Source organism: Hemiscyllium ocellatum, chromosome 7, assembly GCF_020745735.1.
Source record: "Hemiscyllium ocellatum isolate sHemOce1 chromosome 7, sHemOce1.pat.X.cur, whole genome shotgun sequence".
In the NCBI taxonomy this organism is placed as follows: Eukaryota; Metazoa; Chordata; class Chondrichthyes; order Orectolobiformes; family Hemiscylliidae; genus Hemiscyllium; species Hemiscyllium ocellatum.
Window position 1 is genome coordinate 5,008,731 of NC_083407.1, and position 18,744 is coordinate 5,027,474.

Consider the following 18,744-nt stretch of genomic DNA (forward strand, 5'->3'; position numbering starts at 1 on the left):
CGTTGCTGCCTACCCCGAAGCCCGCCTTGGAGGATGGTCAGCCGAAGATCCGAAGCAGAATGTCCCTAACCACTGAAGTGCTCCCCGACTGGGAGGGAACACCCCGTCTGTTGATTGTTGTACCGTGTCCATTCATCCTATGTTGTAGTGTCTGCTTGGTCTCGCCAATGTACTATGCCTTACGATCTTATACTCCACAACCACCTGATGAAAGAGCAGTGCTCCAAAAAACCTGTTGGAATATAACCTGCTGTTGTGTGATTTTTAACTTTGTTCACCCAGTCCAACACCAACTCCTCCATATCACATCCCAATACCTAATGGTGAGGCATCACATATCAACACCACATCTCACTTGGGACTGCAGTGTGTTTACACCATAGATGACAATAGGTGCTTCTTAGTTCCCTGAATGCTACATCCTGGCTATGAAATCATTTCCAAGGCTGACCCTTTTTCAATAGCAGATGTAATTTCCAAAATTCACTGGACTCTGGACAGCTCCAGCAGATTGGAAAACAGCCAATGTGACACCATTGTTTAAAAAAAGTGGACAAAAGATGGGGCATTACAGGTTGGTTAGCTTAACTTCTGTAGTGGGGAAAATGCTTGAAATTATCATAAAGTAAGAAATAGCAAGACATCTAGATAGAAACTGTCCCATGAGTTAATGAAAGGCAGGCCATATTTAACCAATTTACTGGAATTCTGGGAAGACACTGTGAGCTCGGTAGACAACAGGTCCCCAGCAGATGTGGTGTATCTGGATCTCCAAAGGCATTTGACAAGGTGCTGCACAAAAGGCTCTATGACTCCATAAGATAAAGTGCACAGCATTTCAGGCAATGTATTAGCATGAATAGAGGATTGGTTAACGAACAGAAAGCAAAGATTAGGGATAATGAGTGCTTTTCTGGCTGGTGATCAATGACTAGTGCTGTACCTCAGAGATCAGTGTTGCAACCACAATTGTTCACAATTTACGTAGATGATTTGGAGTTGCAGACCACGTGTAGTATGTCAAAGTTTGCGGATGACACTAAGATGAGTGGTAGATGAGTGGTACAGCAAAGTCTGCAGAGGACTCTGAAAGTTTGCAGAGGGATATAGATAGTTTAAGTGAGTCTAGCAGATGGAGTACAATGCTGATAAATGTGAAGCCATCCAATTTGGTAGGAATAACAGTAAAAAGGACTATTATTTGTCATTGTGCATGAGTCACAGAAGGTTGGTTTGCAGGTGCTATAGGTAATTAAGAAGGCAAATGGTGTTTTGTCATTCACAGCTAGTGGGATTGAGTTTAAAAAGCAGGGAGGTTATGTTGCAGCTGGATAGGATGCTGGCGAGGCCATCCCTGGAGTACTGCTTACAGTTTTGATTTCCTTACTTGAGAAAGGATTTACTGACACTAGAGGGAGTGCAGAGAAGATTCACTCAGTTGATTCTGAGGTTGAGAGGGTTGGCTTCTGAGGAGAGACTGAGTAGACATTGGAATTTGGAAGAATGAGGGGGGATCTTATAGAAACATATAAAACTACAAAGGGAATAGATAAGATAAAAGCAGGCAGGATGTTTCCATTGGCAGGTGAAACTAGGACAAGATGCATAACCTCAAAATTAAGGGGAGCAGATTTAAGACTGAACTGAGGAGGAACTTCTTCACCCGAAGGGTCATGAATCTGTGGAATTCCCTGCCCAGTAAAGCAATTGAGGCTTCCTCATTGAATGTTGTTAAAGCTAAGACAGATAACTTTTTGAACTGTAAAGGAATTAAGGATTATGGTGAGAGGGTGGATAAGTGGAGCTGAGGCCATGAAAAGATCAGCCATGATCTTATAAAATGGTGGAGTGGACTCAAAGGGCCAGATGGCCTATTCCTGTTTCTGGTTCTTATGTTAGGGTGGCATTGTGCATGGGAGATCATGCCTCACAAATTTGTTACAGTTCTTTGAAGAAGTGACCAGGAAGGGTGATGAGGGGAGGGCAGTAAGTGTAGTCTATGTGGATTTCAGTAAGGCCTTTAATAAGGTTCCACATGAATCTCTGGAAGGTTAGATCGCATGGAATCCAGGGGGAGCTGGCAAATTAGATACACAATTGGCTGGATAGTAGGAAGCAGAAGGTAATAATGGAAGGATGCTCGTCAGAAAGAAGGCTTATGACTAGTGGACTGCCTCAGGAGACGGTGCTGGTCCCATTACTGTTTGTTATCTATATCAATAATTTGGCTGAGAATGTACAAGGCATGATTAGTAAGTTTGCAGATTACACTAATCTAGGCAGTATCGTTGACTGTGAGGGAAGTTATCAGAAATTGTGGCAGGACCATGGTCACTTGGGGAATTGGGCCAAGAACCGGCAAATGGAGTTTAATATAGATATGTATGAGGTCTTGCATTTTGGAAAGTCAAACCAAGGTAGGAGCTTCATGGTTTAATGGTAGGGTCTTAAGGAGTTTAGTGGAACAGAGGGACCTTGGAGTTCAGGTGCACAGTTCTCTGAAAGCGGAGTCATAGGTAAAGAGGGCAGTGAGAAGGATTTAGGTACACTTGCCTTTATTGATCAGGGCACTGAGTGTAGAAGTTGGGAAATTATGTTTCAATTCTAAAGGATGTTGGTGAGGCCGCTCTTGGAGTATTGTGTTCAGTTTTGGTCACCTTGCTATAGGAAGGATGTTATTAAACTGGAAAGAGCACAGATCTCCAAGGATGTTGCCTGGACTCAACGGTCTGAGTAATAGAGAGGGTGGACAGGCTAGGACATTTTTTCTTTAAAGCGTAGGAGAGTGAGGAGGCAGCTTATAGAAGTGTATAAGATCATGAGGCATGGATTGGGTGAACGCACTCAGTCTTTTTCCCAAGGTTGGGGAATCACGGACTAGAGGGTGTCAGTTTAGGATAGAAGGGAAAGAATAAAACGGAACCCAAGGGGCAATGTTTTTACACAGAGGATAGTACGCATATGGAATGAGCTGTCAGCGTAACTGGTTGAGGCAGGTACATTAACAACATTTAAAAGGGATTTGGACAAATACATGGGTAGGTAAGGTTTAGAAAGATATGGGCCAAGTGCAGGGAAATGGGGTTTGCGTTGATGTAGATTTTGATCAGCACGGACCAGTTTGGGCCAAGGGGCCTGTCTTCATGCTGTAGGACTCTATGATTCTAAGGATGAATGCCAGGTTATGTATGAATTTTCCATAATAATTCATCAACCCAAGGGAAGACGTAACTCTGGTACAGACGTGGGTGCCAGGGCACCTTTGATCACCCTCACTTTATCTTCCAATTGGTGGAACCCAGTCTTGTCGACTTGTAGCCCAAGTAGGTAACTTGAAGCATCTGGAACACGGATGTTTCCTTCCTAAGGCAATAACCCTGACTTTGAGAAACATTTAAGCATTACGTCCAAGTTCTCTAAATGCTCTTTATTGGTCTTCCCAGTTATCAGCATATCATCCAGATAAATTGCAACCTGGGGTTGACATTTTAAAATGTTCTCCATTGTCCACTGAGAAATGGCACAGGCTAATAATATCCGAAAAGGTAGTCTTGTATATTGGTAAAACCCTCATCGATGTTAATTGCAGCATACCTCTGGGAATCTTCTTCTAATCACAATTATAGGTACGCCTGACTCATGTCCAGCTTTGTGAAAGGTTAGTCCTCCCCCTCCCACTAGTTTAGCAGTGCAATATTCATCCAGCTGTGAAAAGTTGTTTGCTTGAAATCCCTAAAAAGGCGAAGTGACTCATCAGGCTTCAGATTCAGCACATTCCACAAACTGGACTGGTCTGATGATTCCTTCACTTTCCAGCCTACTGATTCCACCTCTACTTTTGTACATAAGGCAAATGGCACTGGGCATGCCTTGCAGAATCAGGGAATAGCTTGTTGGTCAATATGTAATGTCGCCTTGACCCCCCCCACCGATAGTCCCTAGACCTCCCTGAAAAACCTGCACATATTTAATTAGGACTTCACTCAGTCAACCATTTTCCAACGGAAAAATGTTGAGCCAGTCACATTGAATGTTTCTCAACCAATTTCACCCCATCAAGCTTGGGCCCAAGCCAATTCCTACAATCAGTGGTAATGAACCAGCTGCTCCTCATAAGAGACTGGAGTCAAAGTTGCATCCTTAATCTGTACCGGTTCCCTGGTATTTGGTCTCAGCCTGGCTGAGGCCTTATGCCAACTTAAGAGTTGGAGTACAGAGTGAATTTTGATAAAGACTGGTTCTGTAGTTACTTATAGAGCCGCACTAGTATCAACATTCATTAGGATTGAGTGATCATTTAGCCAGACATTTATTTCGATTTGTTGTGATTTAGATATTGGTTAGCAATTTAACGATTCCAAACCAGATATAGCAGGACTTTCCAATGTGTGCAGTTTTCTGAATAATGGCCTATGAGTTATCTTATTCAATTCAGGTCTAGTGTAGTCTTTTGCTATCTTCAGTCTGCACAGGGTGGCAACTACAATGGCCTGTCTACTCAGATCCATGAGAAAATTTTGAACTAATTGGCTGAGGTATGGCTTTGTTTTGGGGTTTTGCTGTGGGCTGACCTGGGATCCCTCTGTTCAGGATAGGTACTGAGTGAGGCCACGCAATTGTCTTCGTTCAAGTGGTGTCCCTAAAGCTTAGCAGTAAGCGTATCCACCTCCGTCGGCATACCCTGTAACTCAAACTCCACTTGCCGTTAGTAGTGCCTGTTTGAAGTTCAGTTAAGCTTCAGCTAGTAGGCATTTTTACACGGTCACATCATTAATCCCACATACCAAATGGTCCCTCAGCATCTCACTTAGGGTTAAACCAAAATCACATGCCTCTGCCAGTTGTCTTAACCTCATCAAAAATCCTGATACAGATTCCCTTGGTTCCTAAACTGTCAAGTAAAACTGATAGCATCTCAGAATTAGAGGAGGCTTGGGGTCGTAATATTCTTTAGCTAAATCCATCAACTCTTGAAAGGTTTTAATACCTGCTACCTCCAGAAAAGTTAGGCTCCAAATAACCGAAAAAAACTGCAGGTCCACACACTGTCAGAAGAATTACTCATTGCTTTTTATCTGCCCCAATCTTATTTGCTCAGAAAAAATAACATATTATTTCTACACACTGAACCCAGTCTTCAATAGCAGGATTGAACAAGTCAAGCTTCCCAAATAGTGGAACGATGCCAGAAATGCTAACTCCCCCCAACTTAAAGATGACTATTGTGAGAGAATCTCTGTAGGGGCATGTTTTTGTCTCATCACCACTGAGATAACTCCACAAAGGCTAGTATCCCATCATTAAGTCACCCTTTATTTACGTGTGGATAGCACATGACACCGATCCAGTCAGCACAGAATGAGCAGAACTCCTGAGACTCATATTTATACCCGTCAGCCAGGACTTCCTGATTGGACCAGGTTAACAACCCCAATCAGGAAATCATATTCTATGATATCCACCTAGCTGACATTGTTCTACTCAATACAGGTCCCTTTGAAATAAAGGCTAACATTCCATTTCCCTTCCGTATTTCCCACTGAACTTGGATGCTAGCCTCTTGTGATTCATGTATGAGGACTCCTGCTCTGTTTCATAGCTTTCTTCAGTCTTTCTCCAATTGAATAGCTTCTTTATTCTTCCTGCCAAAGTGCATGACCTCACATTGTCCCACTTTATATCCTGTCAGCCAATTTTTTACAGGGCATAACCTCAGAGTAAGGGGGTCACTAATTTAACACAAATGAAGATTTTCCCCTTTCAGATGCTAGAGAATTCTGGAATTCTTTACTGCAGAGGGCTGTTGAAGCTAGAACATCAAGTATATTTAAAGATTGAGATTGATTTTTAATCAGTAAGGGCATCAATAGTTTGGAGATAGAGTTATAGAGATGTACAGCATGGATAAGGCAGTAAAGTGGATTTAACGATTATAAGAGCAGTCATTAACTCATTGAATGGCAGAGCAGACCCTATGGGCCAAATGACCTACTTCTATGGGTCATGCCTTGTGGTCTTATTCTGTTATTTTATCTTCCTCTGGCCTTCCCTACTCAATCAATGGTTGTAATTCTCCACTAACTAGCACCTTCTGGTAAACTGTTGAGTTTAGTAGTTGCCCTTTGAGACTGATGGTCTCTGCATGATCTTCAGAGCTGATACATCTTCATTTGACAAATCATTAATGCACCAATCTAATCCTTATAGCTGTGCAATCTATGGTCAAGAGAGATGTGTGGTTTGTCTTCCATACCTCTTTTAGCATCTTGAACTTTGTAATCCATCACCCTGCAATCTTCGAGCGTTTACCTGAATCATCTAGTTCCCAAATTGCACAATGATTATTTTTCCATCTTTACCGATAGTTGTTCTGGGACCTAACCATGCTTTAACTCTTTTCTTTCATAATAACTCACATCTTCCTGATTGAAACAGGCTTCCAATAGCCTCACAACGTTGTTGTAAGGCTTGTTGACTTCAGTTTCAGTGAAAGCCTTTTTGCTCACATGCAGTGTATTCAAATAATTCTCAATGGTAGAGCTAATTGTAGTCCCTTCTCAAGCTGGAAGCTGGTTGTTTATTATTTATGTTACTCTAGGATTTCCACCAAACACAGATATGGATTATATCCTCCTACTATCTGAGCAAATTCTTAGCATAGAGCCATACTATTGCAGACGAGGATGAACAAGTGAAAACTTTTGCCACTTGTGCACATCCAGTCCTGGTTCACTTCTCCATTATGCGGGCAGAAAGGCTTTCCCTAAAGCTGAAGTCAGCGAGCCTTACAAGGTTGTAGGCCATTGGAGAGGTTAGATGGGCTGGGACTTTTTTCACTGCTGCATAGGAGATTGAGGTTACCTTATGGAGGTTATAAAATGATGAGGACATGGCCAAGGTAATTAGCAAAGGTATTTTTCCTAGGGTGGGGGAGTTCAAAACTAGTGAGCTTGTTTTTAAGATAGATTTAAAAGGGACATGAAGAACAACCTTTTCACACAGAGGGTGGTTCATAGGTGGAATGAACTGCTCAAAGAAGTGGTAGATGCAGGTAGAGTTACAATATTTAAGACATTTGGATCAGTACACGAATGGGAAAGGTTTAAAGGGATATGGGCCAATGCAGGCAAATTGATCAGGGTCAATTTGGGAAACCTGGTTGGCATGGACAAGTTGGACTGAGGGGTCAGTTTCTGTGCTGTATGATTCTATATCTGTTTCCTACCACTGAAACAGTTTACTCTCATGTTTTCATAGGAAAAAAATCATGATATCTTTAGCCGACTTCAGAAAAATCAATACTAACCTTGCTTTCTTTTCCACTTGCCCCAGTAAGTTTTTATAAGCAGCAATCTCTTGCTCAAGCTGCGTCTTCATGTTTAACAACTCTTGATATTCACTAGTGTGACGTACAATCCTCTTTTCCAGGACTTTAGTGCATTCTTTCTGTTTGTATATATCTTTGTCCTTTTCTAACAATGAGTTCTTCATTAATTCATCCTTTGAGAAACAAATTTCAAATAAAACATGTAATGAATTTTAGAAAACTATGCTTTTGCAGCATCTAATTAAATACAGTGGCAAAGCAAAAACTTTGATTTCATGAAATGGGTTGTACACAGACTATCAATGATGAAAAGAAACCAGAAGTTAGGTGTCAGTTAGCTTACATTTGTTACTGGGAAAAGAACTGTGTGGAGAAATTTGGATTTACCTCCATTCATCAGGACGGGCAATGCTGAAGACTGCTGGTGGTCAAGCTTGCGTGGTTACCTTTAATTATATCAACAAATTAATTTCTCCCCATGGACTACAGGATTCTGATAAATCAAGGCTAACACTCTCGTCAGGTGTTGCTGAACTGCTGCATGATCTGGGGTATTTCTGTTTTTCTTATTTAATCATGGGATATAGCTGGCACTGGCTTCATCAGCATTTATTGCCCATCCCCAAGTGCCTAGAGGGCAGATGAGAGTCAACCACATTGCTGTGGGTCTGAAATCACATGTAGGCCAGACCAGGTAAGGATGGCAATTTCCTTCCCTAAATGACATTAGTGAGCCAGTGGGCTTTTCTGACAATTGACAATGAATTCTTGGTCATCATTAGTCTCTTAATTCCAGATTTCTTTCTATTGAATTCAAATGTTTGATCTTCCATGGTGGGATTCAAACTCGGATCCCCAGAACATTAACTGGGTCTTTGGATTAACAGTGCAGTGATAATACCACTGGCCACCACCTCCCCTTATTGGCGATGTTAAGCCAAGATCTTGTCAATTGTGTGGCTTCTCAGTATCCTGAACAATATTTTTCACTCAAATGATCTGCAGGTATTACAGGGGAATCGAAAAGTTTGAATAAGATGAAGCTGAGAAATAGCATTGAGGAGAATTGGAGGAAGAGGCAGACATTGTAGGAGAACCGGAACATTTTGTTAAGAATACGACTGAAGTAAATCACTGGGAGGACTATCACATTATAATAGAACACAGCAAAGGGAAGAGCTACAGAGCCTAAAACAAGTGGAGAGAACATTTGGAAATGACAACTGACCAAAACAGAGGGAAGACCTGCAAAACCTAAGAAATTTGAATAAGTATAAATAATCTATCACCTTAGTTTATAGCTTAAACAAATGAACATCCATATTTCTACCGTGGTTACCTCTAAACTCGATGGTGTGAACACACTCCTGGTTGATCTCCCACATTCTACTTTCATTAAATTCAGGTCATCCAAAGATGCAGTGCCTGTGTTTTAATGTGTACGACATCCTATCACCAATGTACTCATTGAATTATATTGGCTCCTGGTCAAGTAATGTATTAATTTTAAATTCTCATCCTCATGTTTAAATAGCTCCATGGTGTCACCACTCATTTCAACTCTCTTCCAGCCTCACAGCACTGTGAGATATCTGTGCTTTTCCTGTTCAAATATCTAATACTAAAAGATCTTAAGACATGGGTGCAGAAGTAGGCCATTCAACCCATCGTACTTGAGGGAACTAAAGTTGTAGGACTACCGGGATACAGCCTTTTATAACATGGGAAAATGTAAGGTTATGAACCTATCCACTCCACCTTCCTCCCTGACCTATCACCTTCATCACCTCCCCCACTCACCTATTGTTCTCTATGCTACTTTCTCCCCACCCCCATCCTCCTCTCATTTATCTTTCCACTCTTCAGGCTCTTTGCCTGTATTCCTGATGAAGGGCTTTTGCCCGAAACATCAATTTTACTGCTCCTCGGATGCTGCCTGAATTGCTGTGCTTTTCCAGCACCACTCTAATCTAAACTATCAACTTTGGCAGGAAGGCTAGAGGAGCTGAGTATTATTTAAATGGAGAAAGACTGCAGGAAGCTATGGAACAAAGGGATTTTGGGGAAGGTGGGGTGGGGGGTCCTTGTGCCTATAGCATCCAAATTGAGCAGGTAATGAGGAAGGCAAATGGAATTTTGGCCTTTATTTCAAAGGGTATAAAACTAGGGAGGCTTTGCTCGAATCATACTAGGTGCTAATCTATTATTTATTGTCATAGCTGGAATACTGTGAACAGTCTTGATCCCTTATCTAAGGAAAGGTAGACTGGCATTGGAGGCAGTCTGGAGAAGGTTCACTCAGCTGATCCTGGGCACGGAGGGATTCTCTTATGAGGAGAGATTGAGTAGGTTGGGCTCATTGGAGTTTAGAGGAATGAGAGGTAGAACATAGAACATAGAAAAGTACAGCGCAGTACAGGCCCTTTGGCCCTCGATGCTGTGCCGATCCAAGCCCACCTAACCTACACTAGCTGCGCTTTTCCAGCAACACAATTTCAGCTCTGATCTCCAGCATCTGAAGTCCTCACTTTCTCCACTATCCTCCATATGCCTATCCAATGCCCGTTTAAATGCCCATAAAGAGGGAGAGTCCACCACTGCTACTGGCAGGGCATTCCATAAACTCATGACTCGCTGAGTAAGAAATCTACCCCTAACATCTGTCCTATACCTACCACCCCTTAATTTAAAGCTATGCCCCCTCATAATAGCTGACTCCATATGTGGAAAAGGTTCTCATGGTCAACCCTATCTAAACCCCTAATCATCTTGGGCACCTCTATCAAGTCACCCCTAAATCTTCTTTTCTCCAATGAAAACAGCCCCAAGTGCCTCAGCCTTTCCTCATACGATCTTCCTACCATACCAGGCAACATCCTGGTAAACCTCCTCTGCACTCGTTCCAGTGTCTCCACATCCTTCCTATAGTATGGCAACCAAAACTGCACCCAATACTCCAGATGCGGCCGCACCAGAGTCTTATACAACTGCAACATGACCTCAGGACTCCGGAACTCAATTCCTCTACCAATAAAAGCCAGTATGCCATATGCCTTCTTCACAGCTCTATTTACCTGGGTGGCAACTTTCAGAGATCTGTGTACATGGACACCAAGATCCCTCTGCCCATCCACACTACCAAATATATGACCATTAGCCCAGTACCCCATCTTCTTGTTACTCTTACCAAAGTGAATCACTTCACACTTAGCTACATTGAACTCCATTTGCCACCTTTCTGCCCAGCTCTGCAGCTTATCTATATCCCGCTGTAACCTGCCACATCCTTCCTCACTGTCAACAACTCCACCGACTTTCGTATCATCCGCAAACTTGCTCACCCAACCTTCTAGCCCCTCCTCCAGGTCATTTATAAATAGTGTGACCTTATTGAAACAAACAGGATTCTCAAGGACTTGAGAGGGGAGATGAGTGTTGCTGAACAAAGAGACCTTGGAGTGGAGGTTCATAGCTCCTTGAAAGTAGAGTCGCAGGTAGATAGGATAGTGAGGAAGGTGTTTGATATGCTTTCCTTTATTGGTCAGTGCACTGAGTATCGGGGTTGGGAGGTCAATTTGCAGCTGTACAGGACATTGGTGAGGCTACCTTTGGAATATTGTGTGCAATTCTGGTCTCCTTCCTATTGGAAGGATGTTGTGAAACTTGAAAGCGTTCAGAAAAGATTTACAAGGATGTTGCAAGGGATGGAGGGTTTGAGCTATAAGAAGAGGCTGAACAGGCTGGAGCTATTTTCTCTGGAGCGTCGGAGGCTGAGGGGTGACGTTATTGAGGTTTACAAAATCATGAGGGGCATGGATAGGATAAGTAGACAAGGTCTTTTCCCTGGGGTTGTCTAGTCCAAAACTAGAGGGCATAGGTTTAGGGTGAGAAGGGAAAGATTTAAAAGGCACCTCAGGGGCAACTTTTTCACGCAAAGGGTGGTGCGTGTTTGGAATGAGCTGTCAGAGGAAGTGGTGGAGGCTGGTACAATTATAACATTTAAAAAGCATCTGGATGGGTATATGAATAGGAAGGGTTTGGAGGGATATGGGTCAAGTGCTGTAAATGGGACTAGATTAGACTAGGATATCTGGTCAGCATGGACATGTTGGACTGAAGGGTCTGTTTCTGTGCTGTACATCTGTATGACTCCATGAGTCTATGTTGAGAGGTTGCTTCCCCTTGTGGGACAGTCTAGGACCAGAGGGGGTCATCTCATAATAAGGGGTGACACAGTGAAGACAGAGATGAGGAGGAATTTCTTCTTTCAGAGCGGAGTGAATCTGAGGAATTCTTTACCCAGAGGGATATTGAGGCTGGACTGTTAAATTATATTCAAGATGTGGAGGTGCCAGTGTTGGACAAAATCAAAAATCATATGACACTGGGTTATAGTCCAACAGGTCCATTTGAAATCACAAGCTTTTGGAGAGCTCACTCCTTCCTCAGGCCAACTGCCTCAGCAAGCTCGTGCTTTCAAACAAACCCATTGGACTGTAACCCAATGTTATGTGATTTTTGAAAATATATTCAAGGCTGAGATATCTCGTTAATCTGTAAAAGAATCAAAGACTGTGGAAAAGGCAGGAAACTTGAATTGAGGATGATTGGATCAGCCTGCTTCCTTTTGAATGGCAGCCCCAGTTTGCTGGGCTGAATGGTCTCCTTCTGCTCCTATACCTTATGGTATAGAAGTGGGAGATCACGCTGGTATAGAGTAGGGGAATAGAACTGACTGTAGAGAGTCAGCATGGACTAATGTTATTCTGTGACACAATGACTCGATGTGCATTTGTCTCAGATTCTGATTAGATTAGATTCCCTACAGTGTGGAAATAGGCCCTTCGGCCCAACCAGTCCACACCTCTGAAGAGCAACCACCCAGACCCATTCCCCTACACCTAACACTATGGACAATTTAACACGGCCAATTCACCTGACCTGCACATCTTTGGACTGTGGGAGGAAACCAGAGCACCCGGAGGAAACCCACACAGACACGGGGAGGATGTGCAAACTCCACACAGTTGCCTGAGGCAGGGGTTGAACTCGGGTCCCTGGTACTGTGAGGCAGCAGTGCTAACTGCTGAACCACCATGCACTGTGTACTGTTTTGGTGAAGTGACTTGGGACATTTAATATTATGTTAAAGTACCAGATAAGTGGATGTCAATCCTACAATAAAGGTGAAATGTGGTTGTAATAAAATGGTCTATTTTCTCACTCGATCAGATGGTGTACATGAGCAATACTTCCACAGGAACTCAATGCTGTCTTGGAACAAAGAGAGGAATTGGTGAATCGAACATAAACAGTGCTTTCTTCTCCTTACAGAAGGTCACTGCCTTTGAACTGTAACACCTCCCTAATTAGTAAACTCAATGGGGAAAGAGGAGATCTGGAAAGACCAAGACAAGCAGCTATTGAATACGAGCCAGCCTTGCATGTTTTATGGGCTGTTAAGTAACTGCCTTGTAAATCTGCCTGTGTCATGGTTCATGCCAACTTTCTCAGACACCAAACTGTTTCAATGACTACGACTCGGATATGTGTGTGTCTGTGTGTCTGCGAGTGTACTGTGTATTTAAATCTGTGTGAGTGAGAGTGGTTGAGTGTGAGAGGGAGAGTATGTGAGAGAGGGAGTGCGTGAGAGTGAGGGTGTGTGAGTGGGTGTGTGACTCGGAGAGAGTGAGGGAGTGAGTGTGCATGTGAGTCTGTGTGTGAATGAGTGTATCTGTATAAGTCAGTATGTGTTGAGTATGTGCGCGCGTGAGATGTGTCTGTGAGAGAGAGGCACAGAAAGAGAGAGTGTACGCATGTGTGTTTGAGAGTGAGTGAGTGAGTGTGTCTGTGTGAGTTTGAGAGTGTGTGTTTGTGAATATGAATGAGCGAGTTTGTGACTGTGTGTGTTTGTGAATGAGTGAGTGTGTTTGTGTGAGTTTGTGTGTGTGTGTTTGTGAGTTTATGAGTGTGTGTGTGTGTTTGTGAATGAGAATGAGTGAGTGTGTCTGTGTGAGTTTGTATGTGTGTGTGTGTTTGTGAGTTTATGAGTGTGTGTGTGTTTGTGAATGAGAATGAGTGAGTGTGTCTGTGTGAGTTTGTGAGTATTTGTGAATGAGAATGAGTGAGTCTGTCTGTGTGAGTTTGTGAATGAGAATGAGTGAGTGTGTCTGTGTGAGTTTGAGAGTGTATTGGACAGAAGGGTTAAGAGGCTGGGACCTGTGGAGAACAGGTATCCATGAGTTTAACTACAGCAATCACTAGAACCTAATGATTGAGCTCCAAAGAAATCTAGAAAGATTAGATTCCCTACAGTGTGGAAACAGGCCCTTTGGCCCAACAAGTCCACACCAACCCTCCAAAGAGCAACCCACCTCTCTCTGACTAATGCACCTATCACTATGGGCAGTTCACCTGACCTGCACATCTTTGGACTGTGGGAGGAAACTAAAGCATACCCACACAGACACAGGGAGAATGTGCAAACTCCACACAGACAGTCGCCCAAGGCTGGAATCGAACCTGGGTCCCTGGTGCTCTGAGGCAGCAATGCTAACCACTGAGCCACCATGCCAGGTCATGGAATATTTAGTAGGGTTTTTTTTATTTGGTTATGGGATGACACACACACACACACACCCAGCAGATTGCCTTCATCAACAGGAATCAGATGCTTTCTTGAAGACAATTAATAATAGCCAGCATTAATCACCATGAGAACTTTCGATTCCAGATTTGTAAAATATTGAATTTAAATTCCACAGCAGTCCTAGTTGGATTTGAACCTATGCCCCCAGTGCATTAGCCTGGGTCTCAGGATTACAAGCTGAAAATGTGTTGCTGGAAAAGCGCAGCAGGTCAGGTAGCATCCAAGGAGCAGGAGAATCGACGTTTCGGGCATGAGCCTGAAGAAGGGCTCATGCCCGAAATGTCGATTCTCCTGCACCTTGGATGCTGCCTGACCTGCTGCGCTTTTCCAGCAACACATTTTCAGCTCTGATCTCCAGCATCTGCTGACTTCACTTTCTCCCATTCAACCCATCGTGTCTACCCCACCATTCAACGGGGCCTTTTCCCCCAAAAACCTTTGATTCCCTTGATTAAAAATTGGTTTATCTCAGCCATAAATATACTTAATGAACCCAGCCTCAACAGTTCTGTGTGGTTAAGAATACCACAGATTCACTACCACAGAGAAGAAATTCCTCCACATCTGTGTGCCACCCTTTCTTCCGAGATTAAGGCCTTCTGGTCCAAAACAAGGCGAAGTCTTCTTGTCCCACAAAGGTAATCAACCTTTCTGCATCTACCTTGTCAAGTCTTCTAAACATCTTTTTTGTTTCAATATGGTCTCCTCTCATTCGTCTATATTCCAATGAGTACAGGCCCAATCTACTCACCCTCTCCTCATAAAACAGTTCCTCCATATTTAGTACCATCTTAGGAAACCTTCTCGGGACTGCCTCCAAAGTCAGTAGATTTTTCCTCAGGTAAGGGGCCCAAAACTGTTCAATGTTCCAGCTTTGCTCTAATGAGTGCCTTGTATAGTTTTAACAGAATATCCCTAATTTTATACTTATATTTAAATAACATTCCATTGGCCTTCCAATTCTATTCTACTTTTTGCAATGTATTAATGCTTCTGTTCTGTAGTTTTCTACAGTCTTTCTATATTTCAATAATATTCATCTCCTCTCCTCCCTGCCAAACTGCAGAACCTCACATTGTCCTACATTATTTTTTATCTGACCAGTTTTGCCTACTCACTGAACCTGTCTCCAGGGTTTTTGTGTCAGCTTCACCACTTGCCTACCTCAATGTCAAAAGTATCTCATACCATATTTTATGCCTTTGATGAGCAATATGGTTTCTCACTAGGCAGTGGCAAGTTGCCAATTAAGGGAGATTATAGCTTATTAGACACTTGATTAATGATCCAATTCACCTCATTAATATTTAGTTTCCCATTGTACAAAATATGCAGAACAAGCTAGCTGTTGAGTAATATCAACGTGCAAATCAGAGTGGGTCCTGGTAGTTTCAGCTCACCGCATGTTCTGAAGAACATTTATGTTGGACACTGGGCACCGGTATCTCAGGACATGGGGCATACACTTTACCAAATGATCCTTTTACAATGTGACATCATCTGCTTCAGGATTCCACTGCTACTAAGAAGAATGTCCAATGGCAAAAAACATTTAAAGGGAACATTACACGGACCCTGGTATCTAACATGTGCCAGAAGCCAAGGGCCCTTACTGCACATTTTTGATCCACTTTCAGGATATTTCCACACTTCAAAAGTGCACCTTCGGCAGCACCATTAACTATCATTATAACATTGCAGCACTATACATTCAGGGCACACACCTAACTTACAACTGGACCTAGCTGCATCTCTGGGTTCGTTGCTCGATGTCATAGTACTCACTCATGATGAACCCATCTAGACGCTCACAAGCATCCTTACCTTGCACTGCTTTGCATTTATGGGATTTTTGTCAGCCAGGGACACCAGGTTCATGTTACTTTTGTCTTGTCTTGTGGTTTGGTGCTTGCTATTAGGGCTTAATCAAGTGAAGGGCAATAGTCTTTGATCAGGAGTCCTGTCCTAGCACAGTGAGTTAAGAACTGCAATAAGTAAGTAAATCCAGGGGCTGTCAGAGTTGGGATGTTCTTCACATATGGAGCGAGGAGCTGTACGTCAACAGTCCATCAACTGTTTTGACTCTTTCTACTGTATCTGGGGTTGTTTTCCTCTTGGGATAAGAGAGAGGCAGGTGTTAATGCAAATGAAAGTGGGTGGCATAACTGTTACTTTCACTGCAGGTGGGAGGTGTGTCAAGCGATTGAGTAGATAGCACAGTGGTATTGGGTTATGGGGTGGGAGACTTTGAGTGATCAAAGATGTTGCAGGCAATAATGAGAGTTGAAACAGTAGCAGAGATCAAGGTAGTGTGAGCTATCGAGGGAGCAGAGCTTTAGATTCCATTTGATTCTCATGACAATGATTAAGGCACACTGTCACAAATATTCACAGGACTGGGACAAAAGGTCTGCTGCATGAGATTCCCAGATGAATGTATTGGTTTAGACCTTTCAAACCTGTCTATGGACTTCAGGTATGTGGTGCAATAAAATTAACCTAGAAAATCTTTTTAAGAAGACAAATCTTCAGTGTTGTATTTTGTGTCATGGTTCCAGGGAGTCTCCCAAGATCATGCAAATCAAACCAGAAGGATTTAAAAGCTTCCTAGGCAAAGATGAAAGAATTGACAAATAAACATGCTGCAACTAAAACACTTCAAACAGAAACATCGAACATAGAACATTACAGCTCAGTACAAGCCCTTCAGCCCTCGATATTGCACCAATCTGTGGAACCAATCAAAGTAGTATCGTTGTTATCTTTCCAAGGTGAACAAGTGAAAGTGATATTTAGTAGAGTGAATGAAGTAGACAGGAGGGTTAATAAATGGTGATTTATCTGGTGGATGTTAGTAATTAACTGTCCATTATTTCACATGTTAGAGGGTAGGTTTGACACAATAAATGCCTTCTTGCTCATTGATGAAACCTGGTGAGTTTTATTTATCCTAGATAGCGAGACAGATAGACATTAACCATCCGTGCAATTAAATTGTTCTTTTAAAAATACTTGCTCCTGCGACATTGGCATTGGATGGGCAGTACTTAGTTTAAAATTGTAGAGTCATATTGCACGGAAACAGAACCTTTGGCCCAATATGTCCATGCCAACCAGGTTTCCTAAACTGAAATGGTCCCATGTGCCTCCATTTAGCCCAAATCCCTCTAACTCTTTCCTATCTGTGTACCTGTCCAAATGTTTTTTAAATGCTGTAATTGTTCTCTCTTCTACAACTTTCTCTGATAGTTTATGAGCACAGTACTCCCTGTGTGAACAAATTTGCTCCTCAGGTCCCTTTGAAATATTTCCCCTCTCACTTTAAATCTATGCCCTCCAGATTTGCCTTTGAGAAGGTGATGGTGGGTTTTCTTTTTGAACTGCAGTCCAGGTGCTCTAGGTAGACCCACATTGCCCTCAGGGAGAGAAATTCAGGATTTTGATCAGCGACAGTGAAGGAACAGCGACGGTGATTGTTTGAGTGAGTCATGGTGATTAGCTTGGAGGGGAACTTGCAGGTGGTAGTGTTCCCATGTAATTACTTGCCCTTGGCCTTCTAGATGGAAGTGCTCATGGATTTGAAAGGTACTGTCTAAGTATCTTTGATGAATTTATGCAATGCAACTTGTGGAGAGTACACACTGCTACTGAACGTCGATGGTTGAGGAAGGGGATGTTCCTGACTGTAGTACCATTCATGCGGCAGCTTTCTCCTGTATTGTGTCAAGCTTCTTGACAGTTGTTGAGGTTGCACAAATCCAGGCAAATAGGGAGTATTCCATCACACTCCTGACTTGTGGACAGGATTTGGGGAGTCAGGACGCGAGTAACTTGCTGCAGTATTCTGACTCTTTCACCTGCTCTTGTAGCCACTGTGTTTATGTGGTGAATCGAGTTGAGTTTCTGGTCAATGGTAACCCCCTGGATGTTGATAATGAGTTGAATTGAATTGAATTAGCTCTATTGTCACGTGTACTCAAATGAGTGAAAAGTTTAAGTCACCACATTACAACACCATCTTAAGTACAAAGGTACAGATTCTTAAGATCACACTCTTAGGAAACAATAACTATAGAAAAGTAAAGAAATAAACAGTCCAGCATTATGGGCTGTAGGAATAAATTAGAAAAGAAAATAAAGAAATAAAAAGTTCAGAATATCAGTCTTTCTGACCCAAACTATGTCGGCACCTAGCCTCAAGAGAGACCATCTCATCACTACCTGCTCTGGACCCACCAATGTTGGAGTTACCCACTTTAGGCACCGTCTCTGCTGCTGGGCCAACTTCGCTCACACTGCACACACACACACACACACACACACACACACACACACACACACACACACACACACACACACACACACACACACACAACCTAGAGTCCTTGGCTACGCTGCCAGGCCATTCCACCACTGAGCCACGATGCCCACTTTGGCTCCAGATGTTGTGTTGCCAGCATTGAGGAGTCCACTGTTGCTGCCGTACCCGATCACTGGAGGAGCTTTGCCCCTGCACCAGGGAAAGACTCACTGCTGCTGTCACAGGGCCCAAACACCAGGGGAACAGACTCACTGCTGCTGTCACTGGGCCCAAACACCAGGGGAACAGACTCACTGCTGCTGTCACAGGGCCCAAACACCAGGGGAACAGACTCACTGCTGCTGTCACAGGGCCCAAACACCAGGGGAACAGACTCACTGCTGCTGCTCACAGGGCCCAAACACCAGGGAAAGACTCACTGCTGCTGTCACTGGGCCCAAACACCAG

At 43.0% G+C, this 18,744-nt stretch overlaps 1 protein-coding gene across 1 annotated transcript in view; it reads right to left on the minus strand.

Moving 5' to 3' along the window:
• The window catches only part of LOC132817309 (desmin-like), a 167,015-nt gene that overhangs the window by 26,842 nt on the left and 121,429 nt on the right, over nt 1-18,744 (minus strand). Inside the window, exon 6 of the mRNA XM_060827720.1 lies at nt 7,307-7,500. Within this exon, the coding sequence (XP_060683703.1) occupies nt 7,307-7,500 (194 nt within the window). The remainder of the gene's footprint in view (nt 1-7,306; nt 7,501-18,744) is intronic.